The 24,502-nt window shown below is 44.7% G+C and overlaps 3 protein-coding genes across 5 annotated transcripts in view; 1 reads left to right on the forward strand and 2 right to left on the reverse strand.

Moving 5' to 3' along the window:
- The window catches only part of FANCD2 (FA complementation group D2), a 34,159-nt gene extending 20,872 nt beyond the window's left edge, over positions 1-13,287 (reverse strand). The window contains exons 1-17 of the mRNA XM_059480190.1: positions 13,221-13,287; positions 12,924-13,058; positions 12,261-12,328; positions 11,469-11,572; positions 10,889-10,952; positions 10,061-10,113; positions 9,039-9,117; positions 8,220-8,344; positions 6,779-6,866; positions 5,732-5,836; positions 4,967-5,067; positions 4,370-4,478; positions 3,779-3,814; positions 3,219-3,362; positions 2,819-2,953; positions 2,389-2,520; positions 1,161-1,268 (exon numbers count right to left, since the gene is read on the reverse strand). Of these exons, the coding sequence (XP_059336173.1) occupies positions 1,161-1,268; positions 2,389-2,520; positions 2,819-2,953; positions 3,219-3,362; positions 3,779-3,814; positions 4,370-4,478; positions 4,967-5,067; positions 5,732-5,836; positions 6,779-6,866; positions 8,220-8,344; positions 9,039-9,117; positions 10,061-10,113; positions 10,889-10,952; positions 11,469-11,572; positions 12,261-12,328; positions 12,924-13,058; positions 13,221-13,287 (1,653 nt within the window). The remainder of the gene's footprint in view (positions 1-1,160; positions 1,269-2,388; positions 2,521-2,818; positions 2,954-3,218; positions 3,363-3,778; positions 3,815-4,369; positions 4,479-4,966; positions 5,068-5,731; positions 5,837-6,778; positions 6,867-8,219; positions 8,345-9,038; positions 9,118-10,060; positions 10,114-10,888; positions 10,953-11,468; positions 11,573-12,260; positions 12,329-12,923; positions 13,059-13,220) is intronic.
- A 1,390-nt stretch (positions 13,288-14,677) lies between these two features.
- Positions 14,678-19,648, forward strand: EMC3 (ER membrane protein complex subunit 3). The gene is made up of 8 exons (XM_059480049.1): positions 14,678-14,911; positions 14,994-15,051; positions 15,786-15,879; positions 16,499-16,603; positions 17,291-17,372; positions 17,524-17,603; positions 17,990-18,072; positions 19,401-19,648. Exons 1-8 carry the CDS (start codon positions 14,757-14,759, stop codon positions 19,527-19,529), a joined length of 786 nt encoding a protein of 261 aa, XP_059336032.1. The 5' UTR covers positions 14,678-14,756; the 3' UTR covers positions 19,530-19,648.
- An 880-nt stretch (positions 19,649-20,528) lies between these two features.
- Positions 20,529-24,502, reverse strand: part of USP4 (ubiquitin specific peptidase 4) — a 33,978-nt gene continuing 30,004 nt past the window's right edge. For 2 of the 3 annotated variants that reach the window (XM_059479843.1, XM_059479842.1), the window contains 3 exons: positions 24,139-24,242; positions 23,006-23,094; positions 20,529-22,888 (listed from right to left, as the gene is read on the reverse strand). In XM_059479843.1, the coding sequence (XP_059335826.1) occupies positions 22,787-22,888; positions 23,006-23,094; positions 24,139-24,242 (295 nt within the window). In that variant the 3' untranslated portion in view covers positions 20,529-22,786. Of the gene's footprint in view, positions 22,889-23,005; positions 23,095-24,004; positions 24,243-24,502 lie in introns of all 3 variants that reach the window. The other variant, XR_009419221.1, reaches the window with a different exon arrangement.

Consider the following 24,502-nt stretch of genomic DNA (forward strand, 5'->3'; position numbering starts at 1 on the left):
GGCAAGTCCTGCAGGGCTGCAAAGTCACACTGTGTGTTGCCAGGGCAATTTTCCCAAGTCACATGTAAGACTCAGGGTGGGAGGTGGGGAAATCATTGAGGAAACTAGATCAGAATGGAGCTAAACCTGCCACACAACTGGGAATTTTGGCAGTGAAGAGCTCCAATTTAACAGGGTAAGTGGGAAAGACAAAATGGCTACAGACACGCTATTTTACATGCCACAGACCAATCAGAAGAGGAAGAGCAGTTTTCCTTTATAGGCTCAAGTTAGCATGTGCAAACATAGCTAAAACTACAAACTACACAGGGACTCAAAGAAAGACAAATAGTCCTAATTTCTAGAGCTGAACTTTATGAATGGGAAGATTTTAAACCCTAACATCTCTGTTGTGGAATAAATATCTCTGAATTATTTCTTTATCTGCTCTGCTCAAGGATTCAGAAATCCAGACAAAGGTACCACCACTGATATGCTGCAGCTGAGTCACACAAGGTATCCTGTGCAAGATGAAAGTGGATTTAGACAGACCAGGTCTGACAGCTTCTTGTGTTTAAACCAGAGGCACAAGAGGTGTGGAGTCTACCACTTCACATACTCTGCTCTGTGCACTTCAGCTCTTCTAACAAAAGTCTTTGTTGTCTCTGGTGTGCAGAATTTAAGTGGCTGAATCAATACAAACATCTCAGGGAGGAAGCTCAACTGTGCTTTCTGAAGGTTTCCAAGTGATGGAGGAACAGAGCTGTGCAAGGAGGCTGCTGAATTTACACTTCTGCAAGCCTTCAAGGCTCAGCTAGACAAAGCAACAATCAACATGACACCATGCTGGTGACAGTCCCACTTTGACTGGGAGGTTAGGTTAGGGACTACCATCAGTATCCTTCCTACAACATGTCTAACAACTCTGTCTTTCTCAAATGTGCAAGAGAAGGGGACCTTTTTGGGAAAGATGAGAGGCACAGTCACTGTGATAAGCCCTTGATATCAGGTTGGAAAGTCTAGAGCCACAAGCTGGTTTGCAGACACTTGAGGAGAAGAGAATTTTAAACTCAAGGCTATCCTGACATCAATCCCTGTTCATAGATGATGCCAGTATTTAGTTAACCTAGCAGAAGAACCAAGGCACAGATTGAACAACTTTCTGTTGTGTTTCTGCTCACCTGAATGTAGCTCCCTTCTTGCTTCTGGCTGAATGCTAAAGTGCTGAGGATGTAGAAAAGCTTCCGGATCTGGCATGGATTCAGTTTCTGTGTAGAGTCTAAAATGGTCTGGAAGAGAAGCCACAAAGTAGCTCAGAATATCAAGAATCCCTTTCCATATTCTCAAAAACACATGAATTGTCAACCTCAGGGAAGATAATTACCTTTTTTGTACATGCATGAAAAAGCTACATTCAAATTAACCAAACATAAATGCCAGATTATTGCTCTGGCCTTACTTATGGGATTTCATTTTATCAGAGGCTGAATGGAAAGAATAACTTGGCTACCATAAGCATTTTAGGAGTGCTCAGGACAAGTGGCAGCTGTCAGTTTTCTATCACAGGTTTGGTCACAGGATTCAAATATTTGACAAGCAAGTAATTAAGCAAGTACTTTTCATTTAACAACCAACCAACTAAACAGCAAAAAGTATACACCTTTCTCACAATGTATAATTAAATCACCAGGAGCACCAAAATATCAGAGAGGTGCGGGAATACCCACACCCATCCTCTTCAAGGGCTCTTAAACACAAGCTGTCCTTAAGCTACAAACCAACATGGATGGGGGAGTGTTCAAGGAAAGTATTGTTACGTGCTTGCCTTACTGTTTAACTCTTCCTTCAATCTCCACTTTTACTACTTTTGGAAATAGGCAACTCGGCAGGTCTGACCCTGCTTGTGACTCTTAGAATTCAGTAGCCCATATTTTTTCTCCCCACTGAGTACTTCTTTTAAATTTTAGGATATGTCTTTTTCCATCTCTGCAAGCAATTTTGTCTTAGGATTCAAATACTGGCTGAAGTACTGTCAGTCCTTCAACAGACAGAATGTGCAGTCCACAAAGGGGGTGAGTTTTTGCCAAGTTTTGAAATAGCTCATGTAAACAAAGACAACATTTCCATTGTAGGCACCATTCCATGCCTGTAATTTAAGCATTGTCCAGTTAAAGGGAATTGCCTATCTCAATTTCCCCTGTCAAAAAATCATTCAGTCCTATCGTACAGCTCACACTTTGACAGCAGTTACCTTTCACTTCTGACCACTGCCTTTCTCCAGGCAGAAAAGCTTTACAGGTACAAGTTTTTCCAATACTTGTATTTTGGAGAAGTACTGGCCTATTCTGGATCTGAGGCACAGTAGTGTAAGGGCCCCAAAATGTAGTACAAACCCAAAAAAGCAGATACCTTCACAAAGGTGGCATAGCGCATCAGCAGCGACGTGTGCAGCACCACCAAATCCGTGAGCACATCCAGAGAAATGTCCAGCTCTGTCTCACTTCCACTGCACACATGAGTCACCAAAGCACTCACAACCTCCTAAGGAAAAAGCCACCAAAAGAACCACAGTGCAATATCACCAGAAAAATGTCTGCCTTGCTCTGCTCATATGGACTATGTTGATCAAGTACAGATAATCACAGCAATCTTTGTGCTTGAAGTCACTTGCTATCACAGTCTTGCTGTGATTGTTCCCCATCTTCTTCTTGTCCTACTGTTTGGCACAGACCTCTCTCCAAAGGCTTCCAACTGCCTGAAACCCTGTCCCCAAAGGATTATGACATAAACTCTAGAACAAAGTGCAAACCTAAATCAGCTGCCATCCATCACACTGTACCTGCTGGCAGTAGGAGTCAAAGGCTGCAAAAGCTTGTTTGTACATGCAGCTGCCAAAGGAGACAACAGCTGGGTGTGCTGAGTGCAGAAATGTCTGAGCAAGGGCTAGGATTGAAGGGAAGAAGTCTTTGATAACCTGAAATACAGACACCATGAAAGAGGAGATTATTGTTGCTTGTTTTCAACACATCCAATGCTGAGAAAAACTCAACTCCAAAAAACCACATGACAGTTACAACAGAGAACATGTGCCTTGGGACACTGATCTAGACTAAAAATTATAAGAGAAGTACATGAACATTACTGGAAAGGTATAAATAATGCAGCACAGGGCTAAATCATCATCTGACAAGATCTTTGAGAGATAAAAGAGAGAGTCCCAAAGCAGGATCAGCACTGACCGTTGCATGGTTTTGGAAGGCATTCTGCATCAGCTGTTCTGGCATGCAGCCCAGTCGGATTTTGCTCCTCAAAACCTTCTCAGTTTGCTTCCTGTTCCTGGTGTTTGTAGAATGGATTAGCAGCAAAACTATCAGATCCAGAACCTTTTAGAGGAAATAACCACCACTCATTATGCTGAAATATTAAACAGTCCAGATAACTCCAAGTCAAAATTTGAAGTCCAAACTTAGAAGAAAAAAAGAGCTCAGAAAGTCCCAAGAGTTACAACTTAAATAAAACCTTATGAGTACAACAGTACAGAATTAAAGCAGGATTAACTCTGAATTAACTCTGTCCCTTAAGAGAAGGGACAGGGATGAACCTGAAGGAAGGGATGAACCAAGAGTTACAAGAAAATGGATGGCTGTTATACTTGGAACAAGTCCAACACCAAGAGAACCATCCAAGAAACATCACCAGTAAGTTTCTGGTCCAAATTCAAATATCTTCTAATCTACAACCAAGAAGAAAGTCCTTGAGAAATCAAGAGAAGAGGACACTTACAGAGCAGAACTATTACCTTATGGTCAGACACAGATGTGCTGTTCTCAATAGCCTGAGAGGAAAAAAACCAAGCAAGCTGTTAGGTTACAGTACAATTCTATATTCCAAAACCAAATCACAAAAGGTAGACACCAGAAGTCTGTGACACCCTGCTCACAGATTTCTCTCCTCTACAGCAAGATACCCATCAAAGTCAGCAAACTGGATCCTCCCAACAACAGAGAATCCAGGAGGTATTAAAAAATAGCTGAAAACTGAGTTTGAACAAGGATATTCTCAAGTAATATGAGGCTTGAGAAAGGAACTGAGATATTGAGGACAAGAAACAGCTTCATGGTTTATACTAAAAGGCAATTTAAAATTAAATTTAACCTAATACCAGCTGATACTGATTTCTAGCAGGACATTTTCCAGCACCTTAAGGCCTCATATAGCTCAGTCTCAATATATGGTATACATTTTTCCTCTCTTGTAGAATGAAATCTGTATCAGTAAAATGAAGGGCTAACATCTGTCTTTTAATACCACATTTGATTACAAGAAAAGCTCAGGCTCAATCAAGGAGCCCAAATAAATAAGGAAACAAGGACTGAAGTTTGTCTCTTACCTTAATCCATGCTTCAGAGACATCTTTCTGAAATCTCACAGCTAACTTGATGACATCAAAGAGTAGCTTCACACAGTTCTGGCTGGTGGTTACTTGGCTCATGGAAGAACTGCAAATCATCAGAAAAGAGGAGACTCAGTCCCTGAAAATACTGTCACAGGAGCAAGGCAGCCCAGCAGTCACAGCAGTAACTTAAAGCAGCCATTGTCCACAGGGAATGCTCTGGGAAAGAGAGGGAGTTTTCCAAGAGGGTGGAACCAGAGGTTGCAGAATCAATGGAACACATACTGGAGGGAACTTAAAACAGATAAATTGGTAGCAATATTATTATAAATGAAGTTGCTTATCCCCATGCAGACATGGAGGCAGATGGCTCAAAAGGAACTACAGCCATGGCAGGGGAAGCTGGCTGGGCAAGGAGTGACACATGTATTGCATTAGCACCAAGTAGGAAGGAATAAATGTGTCCTTGCCTTTCCACAGGATAAATTAGGCTCATGTTTGTAGCCAATTGTGCCAGAGAGACCAAAAGAGGAACAGTTTAAGTTATCTTGCCTCATCCTACCTTTGGAGAATCAAGTAAACTTCTTAAAGTACCTGGCCTGGACTTGGCTTTTAATCTTCTTCTGGGAACTGTGAATCTGCAGGGGCAGAACACATGAGGACAGATCCAAGTTCTTCCGAAGATCAGAAATCACCTGTAAAGCACAAACCCATGCACAAATCACTGTGACAAATGAGGGAAGAACAGAAAAAGCTGAGGAAAATAAAACAATTTCCCATAATAACCCTAAAATTACAAATTAAAACTCATATATTTGTAAAGATTCACAAGTATTTAATCATGCCCAAATTTAATTTTTTTAACTCAGAAAATGAACCAGCAAAACTTCTCTTCACATTTATGTCACACAAAAGACAGAGTTTTTCAAGACCTACTCTGTGAAATTCCCACCAATATCTGCTTTACATTGCTGTGAACTGTATTTATTCTGTTTAGCAGCTGAGCAAGATACATGACAGCCTCAGGAACTCTGGGACATGCAAGTTTACCAATGTGACTGCTGTTCAAATGCAGTGTACCAGCACAGACTGGCTACCATGTCATAGGCACAGTTTTTTAAAGGGATCTCCCTGAAAGGTTTGGGCAGATCTCAAACCTCACTTGGCTTAGGCTGAGGCTTCCTCAACATATGAAACAAAGTGTGTTTGATAGCTCAGCAAGGTTGGCTTTGATCCCTGGCAATATTAAAATTTTACCTGAAAACATTAAAACATACAGCTCTGGGTATGAAGCAACTTCCCTCTATTAAAACACACACTGGTGTGGAAATCATATTCATTATGAAAAAGATACTGTACCTCTACTGCATCTGCTGCCTTGACATTTTGGAGGATGAATTTTACTACTACAGGCAAATCTTCCAGTTTTACAGAAGGCACAACAGTCATGGCAGACTGTCTCACCTGAGGAGAGAGCAGCACTGCATCAGCTGGAAGACAACACTTCACAGAAACATAGTTATGCCAGTGGGAAGGAATCCTTGGAGATAACAGTTCAACCTTCTGCTCAGAGCAGGAATATTGTCAGTACCAGATCAGATGCACCTTGGCTTTGTTGAGTCTTGAAGGATGGAGGAAACCTCCAATCTCTGCCACTTCTTTGATAATTTAAGTTAATGCTGCAGACCTTAACCAGTTTTTCCAAATGTCCAACCTAAACCTCTTGCTGTGGCCACTGCCCCTTATCAGTCTGCAGCAGGAAGAGCTTGGCTCCACCATTTTGTAACTGGCTTTCAAAAAGGAAAAGCATGGAGGATGTGCAGCCTGCTATGCAGCACCAGCCTTTTGGCACTATGTAAAACACTATGTACTCAAATGAACCAATTTTATTTTATCCATAAGAAGCCCAACTCCAAAAAGTGCAGCAATGCAACATATCCAAAAGCACAACGTACATGATCATATCTTCTCCTTTGTCAGCATTCTGCAGAGAAAATCTGTTTAATTATTTAATCACCAATCTGCCTTTCCTTAGAATATAACAGTCTAGTCTGGTTACTGTACTTAAAAAAGATGAGATATTGAAAATAAGATTTAAGATAGGCAGTAAACAATTACTGCAGCAGGACAAAGTGCTTCTGCATTTGCTAAAACAGCTGTGATTGAAATTCCTGGCTGTTACAGCAGGCATTCAGAAAACTTCTCTCTGCTCTTTCCTGAATCTCGCATACATGTTTCAAAAACCAGCTTTAGCTTCTGACCTCTTTCCAACTTCTGGAGCTCAGGACTTTTGAAGGCCTTCAGGAGTCAGATTTAGCAAAATACTGGGAATGAAGAAACAGTTCCAGTTCTTGTGTTGCTAAGCAGGGGCTGGGGTGTGCTGAAGTGCTCAGTAAATGCTCTCACCTCAGCCACAAGTTCTGCATCAAGATCCAGACGAGAAAGGGCATCCAGGATTGGCACTGTCAGCCGTCTGCCCTGCTTCAGCAGGCAGCTGATACACAGGGAAAAAGAAAACAAAGGGTCCTCTTAACAAAATCAAGAATGTATCTTTAGTGTATTGTATGGTTCCAGTAGTTTTTGTGGCCACTGCAAAAAAAAATCTCTGAAACTGACAACATATGCCACTGGGATTATGGAAAATTTGTTCTCAAAATGATTACTCCTCATGTAAGAACTGCACCTGTCTTTAACAGCCTCATGGACTTTCCCAAAACTCATGTAATCATTCTTGGCTGGCCTCTGAGTTTCTTACAAACTTTCTTAAGTAAGAAGTTGTACTTAAATTTTGTTAGTTGAAAAACAGCTCATCTGCAGCATCCTGGTAACTGTGTTTGTGCTTCCTAACTCATTAGAAGTAATGAGCTGTTTTCTGCATCAGAAATAGGTAGAGGCTATGGAGAATATGGAAATAAGTATGCCCTGCTGATACTGTTTGGATCTCAGCTTTCAAAATACACAAACAGAGAAAAGAGAAGTCTGAGGAGTTTGATTAGCATAGGAAAAATGTGTGGAGTTTTTTTATCTAGAAGCTGAGGCAATAAACTGAGAATGAAAACAAAGTCACAATTTGAGAGGGTACAAGGAATAGGATGCACTGCTTGCAGTAATAATCTGCAAGTGATCACAGGTTTGAAAAGGTGATTAACTCCAGCAGAAACGTAAGTGATCTGTGCAATAATAAGAATTAGAAACACTTAGACTACTCAAATTCTTGTGTAAAATGAATACATTATTAAAGCAGACAGATGTAAGGACTAGCCTATGGCAGTGCTCCCTGGGAGGGTACCTCTTGGCATTAGGCTTCCCAGTTGTTTGGATCAGTAAATATGTTTGAGAAAAGTATATAAAATAGCCAGAAAATTCTGTTTCATGCACACATTTACTGTGTTGTGGATCTGGTGTTTTCTTTATTAATAAAAACCATGTTGATCCTTAGCACAGCAGAATCCAAGACAAATCAGAAGCTGTCAGTAGTAATAGCCAAGTGACTGATCACAGACTATCGAGCAGAAGTAATGAGTACTTAACTGGATGCTACCTGTGCTGTCTCCAGGTAGTCAAGAGTTTAATCATAATTTAGATAAAAGCAGTTTTGGAGCATTGTCTAAATGCAATGTCTTTTGCTGGATTGCCTGTGCTCTCTTTAGGAGCACAACAGTACAAATGGAATGTCCTCAGACAGTGCTGGGTGTCCCCAGATGCTGCAGTTAACAGGAACAGAGTGCTGTCCCAATACTTCAGTCAGCCCCAGAGTAACCTGCATTAATGCATCTTGTCCTTTTCTGCTAAGTGCCAGGGGGAAAAAACAAAACAAAACAAACCCTCCCAACCAAATCATCCATACCTGAGCTCTCTGGCAACCTCACTTTGCTGGGAATCCTCCAGGATCTCAGGCAAACTGGTGATAATATCATGCTGGATTGGTACTGGAGAGACACTGACCATCTGCATTAACTTCCTGACCAGATCCTGCAGACAACAGGAGCACTGCTGAAATGCACAAATCTCTCAGCACAACAATATTATGTATCTAAGGTCCCTCAGTCCAACATCTGCTTGAGTTTGTGCCAACTGTCCCTTAACTCATTGTCCTGCTGACATCATGAAGCAGAGCAGAGATTTTTGTGGAAAAAGGATATTTTACAGCTAGGATATAATGATCTTGGTGAGCAGAGGAAACTGGGAAACACAACAAGCTTCCCAGTGTTAAGTACTCCAGTAGAGAGTAACCCACAGAGACCAACTGACTTGGGGAAAGAAGGGAAAGAATTACCAGAACAAGAACAGAGAATTCATCCCCACACACTTGCAAGTATCCAGTACCTTGTCAAAATTAAACAAGAGGGGACTGTAACTTCCTGCCAACAACTTTAAAATGGGGCCATCTGTGTAATACACATGCACAGATATAAATTTATGTAAAAGAAGACTCAGAGCAAGGAAAGAAGAAAAAAAAATAGTAACAAAAAATAGTAAAAAGATGTTCAGATGTAACTCAAGGCAAACATAACAAAACAGAAAAAATTAAATCTCTCCTTCAGCATGTAAATACAAGAACAAGATCAGTTCTCATCAGCACAATAATTCAATCTAATCCCACCTGAGAGGCATTCCAGAAGTTGTTTGGAAAAAGCATCTGTGTGACTGCACCTCTGGCACCCACCTGGCTGTCAAGGAGCCTGTCAAGCCACTTGAACTGATTGATGATGAGCCGGGGGAAATTTGTTCCAAAGGTGCCCACACTGGAACGGCAGAAAAGGATACACAGCTTAGTCACACCTACAGAATCCAGAGCTCTGCTGCTGGGCAGCAAGAACAACTGACCCCATTCTTAACTGGTCACTAATACACAGAAAGAACTTCACTCTTCCTACAATTTGATAGGAGACAAATGTAACAATATCCATTTTCCAGAATTCCCAAAGGATTCACAGCACAATTAACAGCTTATCACTTTTACATCCAAGATCCTTTAGAATTCTTGGGTGAAAACAGTTCAGACCTTGTGACTGTCTATGTTAAACCCTCCTCAAACAAGATTTCAGTCAGAGATAATTTCTTCCCTGTGCAACATTTGTATGCTGTATTTCAACACTGGAACAAAAGCTGCAGCAGGAACAGCCTCAGCTCCTTTCTGCCCCTTGGCCTGCCCCACTAACTCTGCAGTGAGCATCCAGGGCACAGAAAGAAGAGATGGAGTGGCCAAGTCTTGCCTGTGTTACACCTCAAGATCTCTCACTCCACTGTGGTGTTCTACATTCAAAAACCAAGAGATGATCTTTCAATTTCCCTAGTTTGAACACAACTTGGGATTTTAAAAGGAGATTTGTTTGCATCTCCCAGCCTCCTAAACTCTCCCAGGAGCCACTTCCATCTTTTTTTAAATGATGACACACTCTCTAGTTCCTCTGCTGAAATAATTCCTAAGCTTGTGTCAGTAGCTGTGAAAAGCACAACCAATCAGTGCACAATGTCTGCATTTCACCTTCTAGAAATCTGTCTTCTGCTCTATGGACTCACCAATTTATGGTACCTCACAGATTATTTTACACAAGTATGAAAAAAAACCCCACATCAGTGGAAACTGCCAGCCAGGTAAACTTGAAGTACAGCTAAAGTCAAACAGCTGGTGATTGTCCAAAAGAAATTTCATTTCAAGGCAGAGAGAAGCCAGTTTATACTCACATGTCAAAAAAGAATTCAGGGATCTTTTCCAACAACAGTGTTATGACAGCAGGCTAAAAAAAGGAAAAAAACAATGTTAAAAGGCAATGTTATGGTGATTTACTGGTTGTGCTGTGGTACTGCCACCAAAACTGACCTTTCAGAAAAGATGAAATACACACAGAGAATGAAATGCTTGAAAGGCTCAATAAAGTATTGCCTGTATAAGAAATCTCTTGCCTAATGCCAGAAATGAGGCACACAGCCTAAGAAGTGAAAACCACTTTTCAGAGGGTAGTATAAACTACCCACATAACCCAGCAGAATATGGCCATAAGGGTAGGATGTACAATTCCTCTGGGTTAATTAATCTCTTTTTCTCAGACCCTGAGCTGCTTTTCACCACTCAGAAAATTAAAGCACCAATTTTAGATGAGTTTGAAAACAGTGCTCAGCTCTAGCCCTTAAAGATTCTCCACAGTGGAAGTGGTTATATCTCATCAGAATTTCCTGTGGTTGACCTGAGCCATCATCTCTCATTCTGCCCCTGTTCGCCTTTGAGGAGAGTCTGGCTCTGTGCTCCCTACACCTTGCAACCAGGTATTTGAAGACCATGAAATTTCCCTTAATCTTCTTTTAAAACTGAACAAACCCAGTTCCCTCTGTCTCTGCTTGTCTGCCATGTGTCTCAGGCCCTAAGCATCTTTGTGTCCCTGCAACAGCAAACTGGACACTATTCCAGATGCAGCCTCACCTGCCTCAAAACCAGCTCTATTAATCCTTTACTTAAGTAAGCAAAATGTTCCCTACAATCAAAACATTGTAAAGAGCAAGGTAAGGTTCCCATACCTGTAAGATCTTAATCCCAAGAAGCAGTTTAATGAGGCTTTCACAATATGAGTGCACCAGATTCCTGCAAGATGAAAGATTCCACCACAGTTGTGTCAAAAACATGCTGGGAGAACAGGCTGTAACTCTTCCCATTACTGTTTTCTTTTAAAAACTACATACAATGACTTAAGGTAGCACATGGCAATCACAGACACATAAAAAGATTTACAACTGCACTTTAGCTCTGAACCAGCTCACTTTCTACAGGATTAAAAATGTGAAAGTCTGTGGTGAAGCTGTATCTCCTGGGGAAAAAAATCTTAAAAAGGAATTGACCTCCACCACCCCTGGCAAATTTTTTTCACAGTATTTGGTTGTTGCCATAAAATGCTATAGAATCCAATGTGTGCCACGGCCAGGCAGTAAATTCTGACACTTAACACTCTAAACTCCCTGCTAATTAACAGCAATTAATTACACCAGCCATGCTGCCTTGGTGTGCACCAGCTGGAGCCTTTAGCTGCACCCTGGTCAATGTCCCAGCACATCTCCAGAGACTGGCTCTGACTGAGGGGAAGGCAAAACTCATTTTCTCTACCTGGACCCCTCAGTCCGTACAGGAGTGCAGGGCAAGAGGCAGTTCTTGAACTGGTTCCTGTCCTTGATGTGAGACTCCAGGCCACTGATGAACTGCTTCACCACCTGCAAAGCAGAGAGAAGTTATCCACCCTGAAGGGACACCCCAGTCAGCTGCTGTCCTTTAGGATGCAATTTGCAAGCAGATGATGAGAACCAGGGAGAGCTAATCTGGGAACTGCAGACAGAAACTGTGGTGGAAGGAATGCTGGATAATAAATGAATGCTAGTCTAGACCATTTCCAGAGGATTGCTCTGCAAAGTAACTCTAAAGCACGTGTCTCACATTTTACTTTGATTTAAGAAGACTTTGCCTTTCTTCCTGTTCAGCTGAGATAATGTGATAAAGCCTACACCCAAAAAACATTTGCAATCAAGTCATTTGCCTCAGGACTTTCACCTGGACTTGGTGTCTGAGGAGGAGCACCACATCATGGCAGTGTCAATGCTGCCAGCTCCCACCCAACACAAAACCAAACCCAGCTCCCACCAGAGAGCTATGCAAGTGATTTGTCTGCTCTAAGAGTCTTTGTCTATTGAATAATATTGCCAATGAAAATTACTTTGAGAGTCAGAAAAACTGTGGGACTAAAAGGCTGGAACAGCAACACTAAGAGAAATGGAAAATGTGAACCACAGAAATCCAAGACAAGCTGCTGTGTTGCACACTTCTGTCTGGGACTAGCAGGGACAGGCAGATGCATTTGCATATTTTCCTACTCAACAAGCAGTGGCTCCTGACAGAGTTACTTACAGCTGGGTAAGTAGGGTGCTTCTCCAGGGCCAGGCAGAGCTTCTTCTGGAAAGCTATTTGATCAACAGCTGAGGAGACAGTTTAGAAAGGAAATAAAGAATGAGACACAGTCTGTCCATACAATATCCTAACAGCTAAACCAAGTACAAGCTCTCAAGCCCATCCACCAACATTCTGCATTTGCTCTATTGAGAAGTGCAGTTGGCAAAAGCCTGAGTGGCATCAGCACTTGTGCTTTCTCTAGTCAGGGCTGAGAGTAGCATTGAAACACTGAATACAGGGCTCCCTGAAGGCACTGCCTGAAATGCAAGGCAACAATGCCGTGTTTGCTTCCCCATTTCAGAGCTCCTGCCTCTGTAATTCAACACTGTAATCACAGATGCAGTCTAATACTTTTCTATGTACCTCCAATAATCTTTCAGAAGCCTTTAGACTTAACAGGTATACACCCAAAGAGGTGGAATAATGAGTTTAGGTGCTGCACTGAATTCAGCAGGAGCAAGAGGTATATAACAAATAAGAGGCCAAATGAAGGTTTACTGGAATTTTGAAACAAGCTGGCTCAAGCACTTTTGTGCTGCAAGTAAAACACATCATTGCTTTGTACTATCCATCCTTGCAGGTTTTCATCTGAAGCAGAAACAGCAAATGATGAACTCATACCTATTTCATTCTGTCCCTCCCCAGCTTTCAGCACAATTCCTGATGTCCTGAGGAGCTCTTCAAAGACTCCCTCATTCTCCAATCCACAGAAGGCAGAGGCATTTTCCTTATCAGAACTCCGTGACTTCTTAGTTTCTGAGAAAACAACACATGCTGCATCAAATACAAAAAAAAAAATCAGCAGTTTCATTAACAATCAGCATTATCAGAACTGCCATTTTGGCCTTGCCCCTGCTTGGGAGCTGCTGCCTCTATTAATGGGTCTCCACTCCACTAAAATGATACCCAGGCACCTACTTGCCAAGTCTGTCTTGCAGCTCTCTTCAGAAGCATCAACTTTGGATAATTTCCTTTTTGAAACCATGGTAACAAAACCTTTGTTGCTGCCTAAAAAAAAATGCAGGAAAAAGACAAGTGTTTTATTAATCTCTTTTTTAAGCAGATCTAGGATGTGAATAGAAAAAGGGAACATGATGGAAATTGAGAGTGCTCAAAGAAAGACAGATTGCCTGGGTAACCAATATCACACCACATTTTTCTACTGTGCAGGTTGAAATTTTAGAGCTTGTCATATTTCAATAGCACAATACATTCCTTTTTCTAAAATTCAGTTCCTCATAAAACAAGGCTTGGTCTTTCATTCAGGCAAATTACATGGCAAATTAAAGTGAGCAACTATGACGACCCAGATTGCATCCACTGAGCTAAAGTCAAGCTCTACACATGACAAAGCAACAAAGGATTCACAGATGGGTGTTCATGGGCCCAAACACATTAAGTGATCCTGTTCATGCCCCTAACCACGAGTCACAGCCAGTGAGCTCTGTCAGCACAAATCTCCATCTCACCATCCTCTTTTGGGGGGTGGCAACAATTAAAAAGAAAAATAAACTCAACTCACCTTTAAAACTTAAAGGTTATGAAAAAAAGATGTGTGTGCATCTCACGCTAAATTTCAGCTGCTTGGCAGAGGCTGGTAAAATGACTTATTTAAAATACCAGCATGGAAGTGGAACAGTTTAAAAACAAAAGTGCAATGAGCCTTTCACAGCTGTTTCAGATGTATAAATATCTGAAAGATGGGCGCCAAAGCGATGGTGCCCGACTCTCTTCAGTGGTGCCCAGTGACAGGATAAGGAGCAATGGCCAAAACTAAAACACGAGAAGTTTCATTTCAACATGACCAAAACCTTCTTCAGTTTGTGGACGGCAGAGCACTGGAACAGCTGCCCGGGGAAGGACTCTCCCTCCCTGCGGACACTCCCAGCCCAGCCGGACCCGCTCCTGTGTCACCTGCCCTGGGTGTCCCTGCCTCGGCAGGGGCTGCCCTGGCTGATCCCCAGAGCTCCCTTCCAGCCCCACCGCTGCTGGGATGGCGTTCTGGGTGCGAGGCGCAGCTTGACAGCCCAGCCTGGCCCCCCTCCATCACACCTATTGCCAAAGGCGGGCAGTGCCTCAGGCGGCCGTTCCAGCTCAGCTCAGCCCAGCTCAGCTCAGCTCAGCTCAGCTCAGCTCAGCCCGTCTCACCTGTGCCCACCTCACCTGAGCTGAGCTGAGCTGAGCCGAGCCGAGCCGAGCCGAGCCGAGCCGAGCTCACCTCCCGTCCTCTCCGGGCAAGGCAGGACAGGGCAGGGCGGGACACGCCGCTGTCCCCTCACGCCTCTGTCCCCTCACGCCGCTCCCGCCACTCGCGCTCGAGTTTCCCGCCCGCGGCGCGCGCTGACGCCGTTCCGCCGGGGGCGGAAGGGCCGGTCCCGGTCCCGGAAGCGGAAGCGCGGCGTGCGGCGGCGGCCCGGTGTCGGCCGGAGCCGGGCCCGAAGCGGCACCGCCGCGATGAGCGAGCCCGAGCTGCTGTTGGACTCCAACATCCGGCTATGGGTGGTGCTGCCCATCGTCTTCATCACTTTCTTCGTGGGCATGATCCGGCACTACGTGTCCATCCTGCTGCAGAGCGACAAGCGCCTCACGCAGGAGCAGGTGTCCGACAGGTCAGGGCCCGCCTCACCCCCGCCCGCCCCGCTCCCCCGGCCCGGCCCGGCCCGCCGCTAACGCCGCGTGTCTCTCTTCCAGCCAAGTCCTGATCCGGAGCAGAGTCCTTCGGGAAAATGGAAAATACATTCCAAAGCAGGTAGGGAGCTGCGCGCTCGGGCTGTACCAGGGTGCCTGGGGGGCTCTGCACGGGCAGTGCCGCGGGACGAGCAGCGCCCGCGGGCTCGGACGCTGCCGGGTCACCCCTGGGCACAGCAGTGTCCGTAAGGGCACATTCCCGGGAATCTTGGATACAGCACTGCTGTTTATGTCTTTTCCTTGACATTTATGTTAGCTGTCACTGCTCGATGTTTTAACTGCCTGCTGACATGAGATGTGCCTCCAAACTGCTGTGTTTAATATCTGCCAGCAAGCACACAGGGATGTAATGCTAGCATGGGATAAGGAGGTGGTCATACAATGTCAGCTGAAATATTTGCTAAACTAAAAATGCATCGCTCATGTTGGCTCTGTTGGTACCAAGTGTGTATTTTGTGAAATCCAGGTCAGTTGGGCGAGTGAAGATGTCCCGTGTATCAGTATTGGTGCTCCCCGGCACAAAGAATTTGCACAAAACACTAAAAGCTCTTTAATTAACATGGGTTTCTCTTCAGAGAATTCTTATCATTACTTTAAGAATTTTAGAGAGCCAGAGATCTGGTACTCTGGATGCAGAAAAATGTGATGAGCTTCAGAACACATGGGCAGTGAGGCACCTATCCCAGGAAGGTGTGTTGTGAAAGAACTCACGAGATGTCTGAATGTCTGAGCAAGAACTAATGCTTCTGTCCTTTTACTTCTTACGGTGTTGGCGTTGTCTTTCTCTGCTTTCAGTCTTTCCTGTCCCGGAAATATTTTTTTAATAACCCCGAGGATGGATTTTTTAAGAAAACAAAAAGAAAGGTAGTGCCTCCTTCACCAATGACAGGTATGTTAAGGTACCCCAACTGCAGCCAGGTAGAAAAACCTGCAGTGTCTGCTGAGGGTGGAAGATGAATCAGCTCTGCAGGGAGCTCGGGCAGTGTGAGGGAGGGGGTGGGAGTGAGATCCCTCTCTTGGATAACAAAAACATTAGATTGCTTCATGTTGCTTAACTTCAGCCTTGAGCTGCTTGCAGCATCTCAGGAGGCCTGATCTCCTCAGGGTAGCCAGGAGTGGGAGTCCTGCTCTTGTCTCCTTTTGCCAGTGTTTTGCTCCAGCTCCCAGAGGGTCTTCTCTAAAGTGATTTAATTTAACTAATGTATACAGCAAAATAGGAGCTTGTCTTTCCTCTACCCAGGTCAGCTCAGAGAGGTCAGGCAAGTCCAGAGATCTGGGGCAAGGGATGGGGTCAGGCACAGCACAGAACACAACACCTCTGTGGCAGCAGTCTCCACCACACTGGCTGCTCATCTCCTTTTGCAAAGTATTGTCAGCAATGGAAAATTGTAGATACTGGAACAGGAGTGTTGTCTCATGCAGTTTCTTAATTAAATTATCTGACATGTAATGGCTTGTTTCTCTTAATGTGATGTGCTGCTACTTCACACCCTGTCTATGATTTGCAGATCCTACCATGCTCACAGATATGATGAAAGGGAATGTAACCAATGTTCTGCCTATGATCCTCATTGGTGGCTGGATCAACATGACATTTTCAGGATTTGTCACAAGTAAGTGTCTGGAGTAACAAGGGTTTGCTTGTGTTTCTGAAGATGGCCTTGAGGGTCTGAGCTGCATCAGAGGTTTGCTCCTGGACCTGAGAGCAGTCAGTCAGAAGCAGCATAAATATTTGGCTTGTGGCACTGCTGCTCTTCACTCCACAAACTGCACAAATTTGCTTGTCCCATTGCAAAGGGCGGAAATTGTTTTCTGAGTGTTGGTCATGCTCTCCAAGAAAATAGCTCATGTATTTGGGAACAACTGTAGTGACAAAACCAGTATTTTATTAAAACTGCCTGAAATTCAAGTTGATGCAGTGGATTTTCCTCTGAACCTGTCCAGGGAATTGGTTACTGTGTGGAGTGTACACATCAAACATACTTACTTAAATTCATAATTCTGGGGGGGGTTTTTCTATACTGTTAATGTGATAACTGTTTCTTTAACAAGGGACCTTCCCTTTCACAGTCACTGAAGTAACACCTGTGAGGGTTTGGTCATCTGATTCAGTTTCAGAGTCTTTTCATGTTAAAATGAATACAGAACTGCAGCTTTTTCAAAAATCCAAGTTAACTCTTTATTGTACACATTGCAGACTACATTAGATGTGATAAAAGAGCTACCTGCTCCTTTGCCCTGTGCTTTGCAATCATGCACTGTCACTTTGTGAAACTGGGTTTTTTTTCTTTACCCTGCAGCAAAGGTCCCGTTTCCCCTGACGCTGCGTTTCAAGCCAATGCTGCAGCAGGGAATCGAGCTGCTCACTTTGGATGCATCCTGGTAAGTCCCTGTCCTCAGCAAGCAAGGTCCAGTTCCCACTTGGAAAATGTTGAAAGTGTTGATAGCCCTTGGCTGGTCTGTGTGTGCTGCTGGAATGAGGTCATGAGCCAGCTTTGAACTGACAACAACTGTGCTTGTTCTGATTTGTCAGGGTGAGCTCTGCTTCCTGGTACTTCTTGAATGTGTTTGGACTCAGAAGCATTTATACTCTCATCCTGGGCCAAGATAATGGTAAGGCACTTGCCATTTCTGGGAACTGGCTGCTCCTTCCATGGGATGTTGTCTGGGGGAGGCTGGAGGAAAGATTTCTGCGTTTACAGCCAAGAAGCTCCTGAATTCTTCTCTTGTTTCTGTGATATTACTTACTGTCCATGGGCCAGGTTTGCATTGGGAATAGAAAACGATTTTCTTCGATTTTTCTGCAGGTTTTATGTAAATCTGGCTAAGACAGCAGGTTGGGAGCAAGATGTCTTGTGAGGACTCCTGGCACAGCAGTGTTGCATTCTGGCTGTTGCTGCATTGTTCTCATCTACAGATAAAAACCTTCCCAACTGCACCATGCTCCAGGAAATGCTGTTTAATAGCACAGAAATCATCCTCTCATTTCTCATTTGCAGCTGCAGATCAGTCCAGGGTGATGCAAGAACAAATGACAGGGGCAGCAATGGCCATGCCAGCAGATACTAACAAAGCATTTAAGGTACAGTATTCCCACCTGCACTCCTGTTTGTGTGAGCCTGCAGGGTTGTAAATTGCATGTAACTCATCTCCACGTGTCTAGTAAGGGAATTGCTCTGGATTCCTGTTCCTAAAATTAGAGCTGACAGCCTTCTGAAGGCTGTGGGAGTTACTCTGGGTCTGGCAGAGCCCAAATACCCTGAAGAAAACCTGACAGACCAGTCATTGCTGGTACAAAAGCTGAATTTATGTCCCATGCTTTGCTTTTGCTGAGGAAGGGTTTTTTTTACCTTGAGGTATAGTTCCAAAGCAGAAGCTGGCTCTTCAAAAGTTGTGTTAATAGTGCAGCTGAGCATGAGTCCAGCATGATCCTCATCGAACTTGGGTGAGAAAATCAAGTCAGCCAGTCAGTTCAGTGGAAAATCCATCAGCAATTTACTGCCTTGCAGTTCTCCTAAAGCACCTTCCACAGGCACTTGCTTGTTAGACTGCCTGTGCCTTTCGCAGGCCTGTTCATGGCCAGGTTTATGCACGAAGGACAGACCTGGTTTCTGGTTTTGTGTGCTGTAGAAGATGTTTAGCCACACACATCATCTGCTGCCTGGGAAGCTGGGATGGTCTGCTCCTGCACTTTGTTTTCAGTAACCTTGCTGGTTAAAGATCCAACAGTACCCAGGCAGAGGCTCAGCCAGGGCAGAGGATGGCTGCAGCAGTGCTGGAGCACTGGCTATTCTGCCACACTCAGCACTGAGGTGCAATTCCAGCCAGGACTGACTCCACTTCCACCCAGTACTGGCTCTCCACAGCATTTCTGCCAATTCAGCCTTGCAGGGACCAAAACCCATTACATGTTCCAGCAGAAACAAAAGGGAAAAAGCCCATATTGCAGGAGAAGTGTTCTGGCCAAGAAATACAAATCCCTTGCTGGGCATCATGTGACATGGTTTTTTGCAGGCTTTATGCACAAGTCTGTGATCAGGTGCAAAATTTTTGGCCTCTTACCTGTTGTTATCAAGTAACTCTGAACTAAAGAATTACCTCACTGCAAAGCACTTGGCCCACCAGAACAGAACTGGCTGTTACAAAAGCTATGGACTGTTCCAGAAGGTTAGAGGGTTGGCAGAAAGTAGATAATGTAGTTTTTCTAATTTCTGTGATGCAATTTGTATTGAGCAACTAACATCTAATTAAGCATAAACCACTGATTTCAGAGAGTTGATATGATTGCCAGGTTTTTAATAGAAATCAGTGTTTGTTGCAGTTTTCAAAGCAAGCACTGCTTTGTGTAGTTCTTGTTTAACTAATCCTGTGTTACTTTTCCTTCTCTGCTTCTGTTCACTGCCAATGCAGACTGAATGGGAAGCCTTAGAATTGACAGATCATCAGTGGGCCTTAGAAGATGTAGAAGAAGAGCTCATGGCAAAGGACCTCCATTTTGAAGGCATGTTTAAGGAAGAACTTCAGACCTCCATCTTCTGAATTTGAGAATATGCTTTTGTCACTTCTTGTAAAAGTTATTTGAAAAGAAATCTGTTATCTAGAACTATATAATGTATTTTAGCAAGGCTGCAATTAAAATAAAAACATCATGTTCAGAACTGCAGTGCACTCGCTTTGATTTGAGCCCACAGACACACACACACTCTACTTCCCCATTAATTTAATCCTTTCCAAGTCTATCTGTAAGCACCTGAGTGCCCACACAGCCTCTCCTGCCTGTGAGCAGTGTTGTAGAGTGCCTGGCTGTTATTTACTGGGCCAGGTGGGATAATAAATGCTTTAAGCTGCCCACCTTGCACTGTAGAGAACAGGGAGCAGCTGTTCCTGGCTTATCCCTCTGTAGAAACTCCTCAGACCTCTTCCCCAACCTAGAGAAATGCTTTGCAAAAAGCTCTTCCATACTCAGGCTGTTATTCATTTCCCCCTTCTTTATTCTGAGCACCTTTTTCTCAGGGTAACACTGTAAATCCTCTCAAGGCAGGAGCTGTGCCAGGACTGTGACACTGATGTTCTGTTCTCACCAAATACCTTCCCAGGGAACAGGGAAGGTGCCCCTTAGCTTTCCCTTCTTCCCACAATGGGTTTCATGTTTTGGGGACCAGCCCTTCACAGCAAAGCTCAGCAGCCCTGGTACCCCTGGAGAAAATGGACAGAAGGAAGACCAGAACTCTCAGGAGTTTGCAGAGGAAGGATGAAACCATAGCTGAGGCTGTCCAGTGCCACAAAAACGCAAGGACAGCTTTGCTAGAGCACCAGGTACCAGCAACCCAGCACTGCAGAGAGAAAAGGCAACCCTGGAGCAGAGTGAAGGCTCAGCTGTGCAGAGCTGTGCCCTCAGCAGCTGATTTCCTCCCAGATCCCCACTGGCTCTGCAGGACTCACCCTCCCCCAGCCCAAATTTCTCCTAGAGCACCAGGAATCCCCACAACCAGCAGTGCTAGGCCACGTAATGAAAGCTGAAAACACAACAAAACCCAGTTTCAGTGCAAACCACTCTTTAATTTTCCTCTTTGTACAACAGAGCCAGCCACTTACAAAGTGCTAGTCTAAAAAACAGTCTGGTATTACAGCACACACACACACCAGCCAAAGCCCAGCAGCTCAGAGGCAGAGAAAGCAGAGCTGGGCTGCTTGTTCTGCAGTACAACAAAGTCTGTTCAGGATCTGAGATTGAACCCCACAGATGCATTTCTCAGTGTCAGCACAGGTAGGGAGGTGAGGAGGAGGACAAAGGCTACTTCAGATTGATTTATCTTTTAAAAAGGTCTTTCACTGTCCTCCCTTTCCTCTATTCCCCATTTTGGAATGCCCACATGACTTACTTTCAGGGTAAAACAAACAAAAAAATGCTGGTTAGAGTAATTTCAGTGCAGTGCTACAGCTTAAAAGTTGCTTTTTGCATGCTCCCCTCAGTAATAAGGAAAAAAAATTCAATATTAAGAGTTGCAACAATAAAAATAAGACAGCAGAAGCAACTAAGCAATTGTGACCTCAAAATTTAAATTTTAATGCTTTAAAGCTAATCCCACAAAGGAGAATCACATCAGCAGCATGCTGGCTAGAGACAATGCCCCTTCCTCCTCCCCATCACTTTCCAGTGCCCTGGCCAAGGGCTGCCTGTGCTGCCCTGCCAGGGTGCAGGGACAGGCACACTGCAATGTCAGGCACTGCTTGGGCTGCAGAAAGGTGGGGCTGAGGTGGAAAGTTTGGAGTTAAATGGATGAGCACTGCTGACCACCACAACAGGTGATGATGGCAGCACTGAAGCCACAGCAGCTGCAAAGCACATATTCCAGAGGGAACAAAAAGCACACTGAGCCAGTCTCAGCCTTTCATTCTGCCAACACACTTGGATCTAAAAGGAAAAACCCTCCTGTTTGGGTCACTACCTTGAGCTAGATGTTCCCCTAAAAAATACAGGCTAAGGCTCTGGAATTTTCCCCATTTTTCACATGGAAAACCAGTTCTCCACTGAGACTCACAGGAGTCTCTTTTCAAGAAAGCTGGACTTGAATCCTAAAAAGCAGCACTCAGTAAAGGAGGACAGAGGGAAGAGCATTTGCCAGTTGTGAGAAAAGGATGGAGCAGAACCATTGAACAGCAGAGGCCAACAGGACCTGGGACAGGACTGTGACACCTGCAGCCCCACAGAGGGTGATCAGGTGAGGATAGAAAGGCAGCACTCAAGGGTGGTGGAGGGCAGAAAAAGCAGTCCAAAAAAACCAAAGTTGCCAGAGAAAAGGCTGAAAACTCACACAATCCATGGCATTGGGCTGTCACCTGTACAGGTGACAGCTCTGGGGACACAGTGCTGAGCTTGGCTGGAGACATAAATGAGCAAAAAAGGATAAAAATGCTGTTACTGCACAAACCATAGGAGAAATGCTGGCAGCAGAAAAGTGCTTACATAGCAGCCTGGAAGTGAGGGTTGTAGGAGATTGAAAAGACAAGAAATCATCAATGTTATGGATGGTATTTTCTCTGCAGAAGAACAGGAGCCAGAGCAGCTGTAACCTGCATCTCCATGGGGATCAGCCTGCACATATGCCACACCACAGGCAAGTATGATTCGCTTCTGGCCAAGATTCCTGCATCACTGGATTCAGTGTTCACATAAAAAATGCTGAGTCAAAACTGCCCAGGAGAGCCTCAAATGCATCAGTGAAAGGATGCAAGCAAGAGAAACATTTGTTGCTTTGCCAGGGGACCTGGGTACAATGGCAGAGACTGCAACAGACCAGAAGTACAAAGATTTGAACTGAGCTCCAGAAAAGGTGCAGGAGGCCTCCCTGACACAGGCAGGGCCCAACAGCAACACCAGAGGTGGCAGGAAGCCCCAATGCCGATTCACAGAATCGTACCCACCATTCTCCTCCACGGGCCCCTCAAGGCTCAGCTGTGCTGGCCTCCAGCTCAGGCTGTCCTCTCCCAACCCCAGCTACAACCCTCAGCCCAGGAACCAGAGCCCCAGCCCCTGCCTCTAGCCACACAGCTCAGCCAGATTTTAAAAAGAACTTTATTGAAGCTCCAATATATATTATTTTTGGCCTCTAAATACCCAAGTGTCAGCACCTATTCCTGGCTCTTCAGTGCTATTCTGCAACCCCCAGCACTGACTCTCTCAGTGCTTGATTTTCTGCTTGACCCCTACAGAAGGAATAAAAATTTTCAGGCGCCTCAGGCATTGCTTTACAAGAGCAACCACTACCACGGTGGCTGAGTGCTGGAGGTGGTGCTTAGTTGGTGTCCATGCCATCACACTCTTCCTGGGGAGCAGAGGGGGCAGAATGTTCCTCGCTGTTTCGGCGCTCATAGAACAGCACATACGCAGCTTTTGTCTACCAAACAGAGAGAAAACCCACCTGAAACCATCCACACAGCTTGGCTGCAATGTCACACAAAGCAGGGAACCACACAAAGCACAGAGCTGGAACAGCCTCAAGCCAAATACTCACCACTATTTGGTCTTCTGAAGCCACCGAGACGCTGCTGTCGTCGAAGTAGTACCACTTGTCATTCACCTTGTTCTTGGCATAGGCAGTGTCTGTCAGGGAGGAACTGCAGCTCAGCAGGCTGGCCAGGGCCAGCAGGGAGGGAATGCACACCTGGGACACTGGGACTCCAACCACGTGTGCTTGGGAGGCCAGGAGCCAGCTTTGGCATTGCCTGCCCCAAGCCTAGCTAACCAACATGAGTATCTACAACATGCCAGCTGGCCCAGCTAGTCCAGGACCAGGTTCCACACACCAGGCTTAGCCCTGCCAGCTGAGATACAGGGAAAAGAAACTTAAGGGAAAAAATAGGCTTTGTTCACTGCCCTTGAGTCAGAGCTTTCCCAAACACACACAGTTTAAGACTCTGCATTTTCACTAGAAAGGAAAGTTCTCTACTGCTAATGGATCTGATCTGATTCTTGCAAGAATCCTCACTCAAGAATGAAGTTAGAAGTCCCTCAACATCTTTTCCAGCCAAGACTTCTTGGCTGTGATCTCCAGCCTCAGAACATGTGCCCCTTCAGCTACAGGAGTTCATCATCCTCTCAATGGTAAATTGCTTCTGGGTGGTTTTGCAAGTGTCACCTACAGCATGGATCTGCATGGACACCTGATACAGGGAACTCACAGACACTTTTCATCTGTGCTAAAGCAAAACCAGTGACAGAAAACACAGACTCATCATGTACAAAACTTGTATGTAAGTGGGTTTTCTCTTGATGAAATGACATTTTGCTATGTCAGTTCTTATCAGTGCAAAGGTGGAGACATTCTGCCAGCCAGTGTCACAATTTCAAGTTCAGCACTGAAAAATTTGGAGTCCACTCATAAATTGGGGAACACCATCACACAAACTAATGACAACTAACCAGGGTCCCACAGGCATCAGTCAGACCTCAGGCCAAAGTGCTGCTACCTATCTGGCCTCCAATCCTAACAGGATCCCAATCCAATACTCACCTGCACACAAACACAGGTCAGTTTTGCACCAGACACCTTAGGGAGGGCTATTGAGGTGTCCCAGTGCAGAGCCCTCCCATGTCTCCTGTGCCCACGTTTCGCTGCACACCAAGGACACAGCAGCAGTTACTCACAGTGGCCCACTCCCATGGCTCCATAGTGATTGGATACTGCAATGAGGTCATACACGTATGAGCCTGCTCTTGGGTCACAGACAAACTCAGACATGTTCAAACCCCTGGAAGGAAACACAGAACTATCAGTACACCAGTAACCATCACTTTTTAGGAAATGAAGCATGGCACCAGTGCTGCTCTGCTGCTCAGGGGCCAGGTGTTGCTAGTGTGAAGACCAGGCTTGTTACCCCTCCCACACAAGGCAGGTCCTGACAAACACACCAAGCACTGCCAGTTTAGAGGGAGGTGTTGAATAAAACACAGCTTGGAGTGTCCCTGTGTAGGCATGAAGAGTGAGACAGGAATAGTAAGGGATTTGCTT

The sequence above is a fragment of the Ammospiza nelsoni genome, chromosome 11, assembly GCF_027579445.1.
Source record: "Ammospiza nelsoni isolate bAmmNel1 chromosome 11, bAmmNel1.pri, whole genome shotgun sequence".
NCBI lineage: Eukaryota > Metazoa > Chordata > Aves > Passeriformes > Passerellidae > Ammospiza > Ammospiza nelsoni.

What these genes read in the sequence shown, in the direction of transcription:
- EMC3 (XM_059480049.1), top strand. Translation starts at nt 14,757, where the DNA reads ATGAGCGAGCCCGAGCTGCTGTTGGACTCCAACATCCGGCTATGGGTG. An exon ending in GAAAATACATTCCAAAGCAG is followed by an intron (nt 15,052 to 15,785) that starts GTAGGGAGCTGC and finishes CTCTGCTTTCAG; the next exon opens with TCTTTCCTGTCCCGGAAATA. An exon ending in CTCACTTTGGATGCATCCTG is followed by an intron (nt 17,373 to 17,523) that starts GTAAGTCCCTGT and finishes CTGATTTGTCAG; the next exon opens with GGTGAGCTCTGCTTCCTGGT.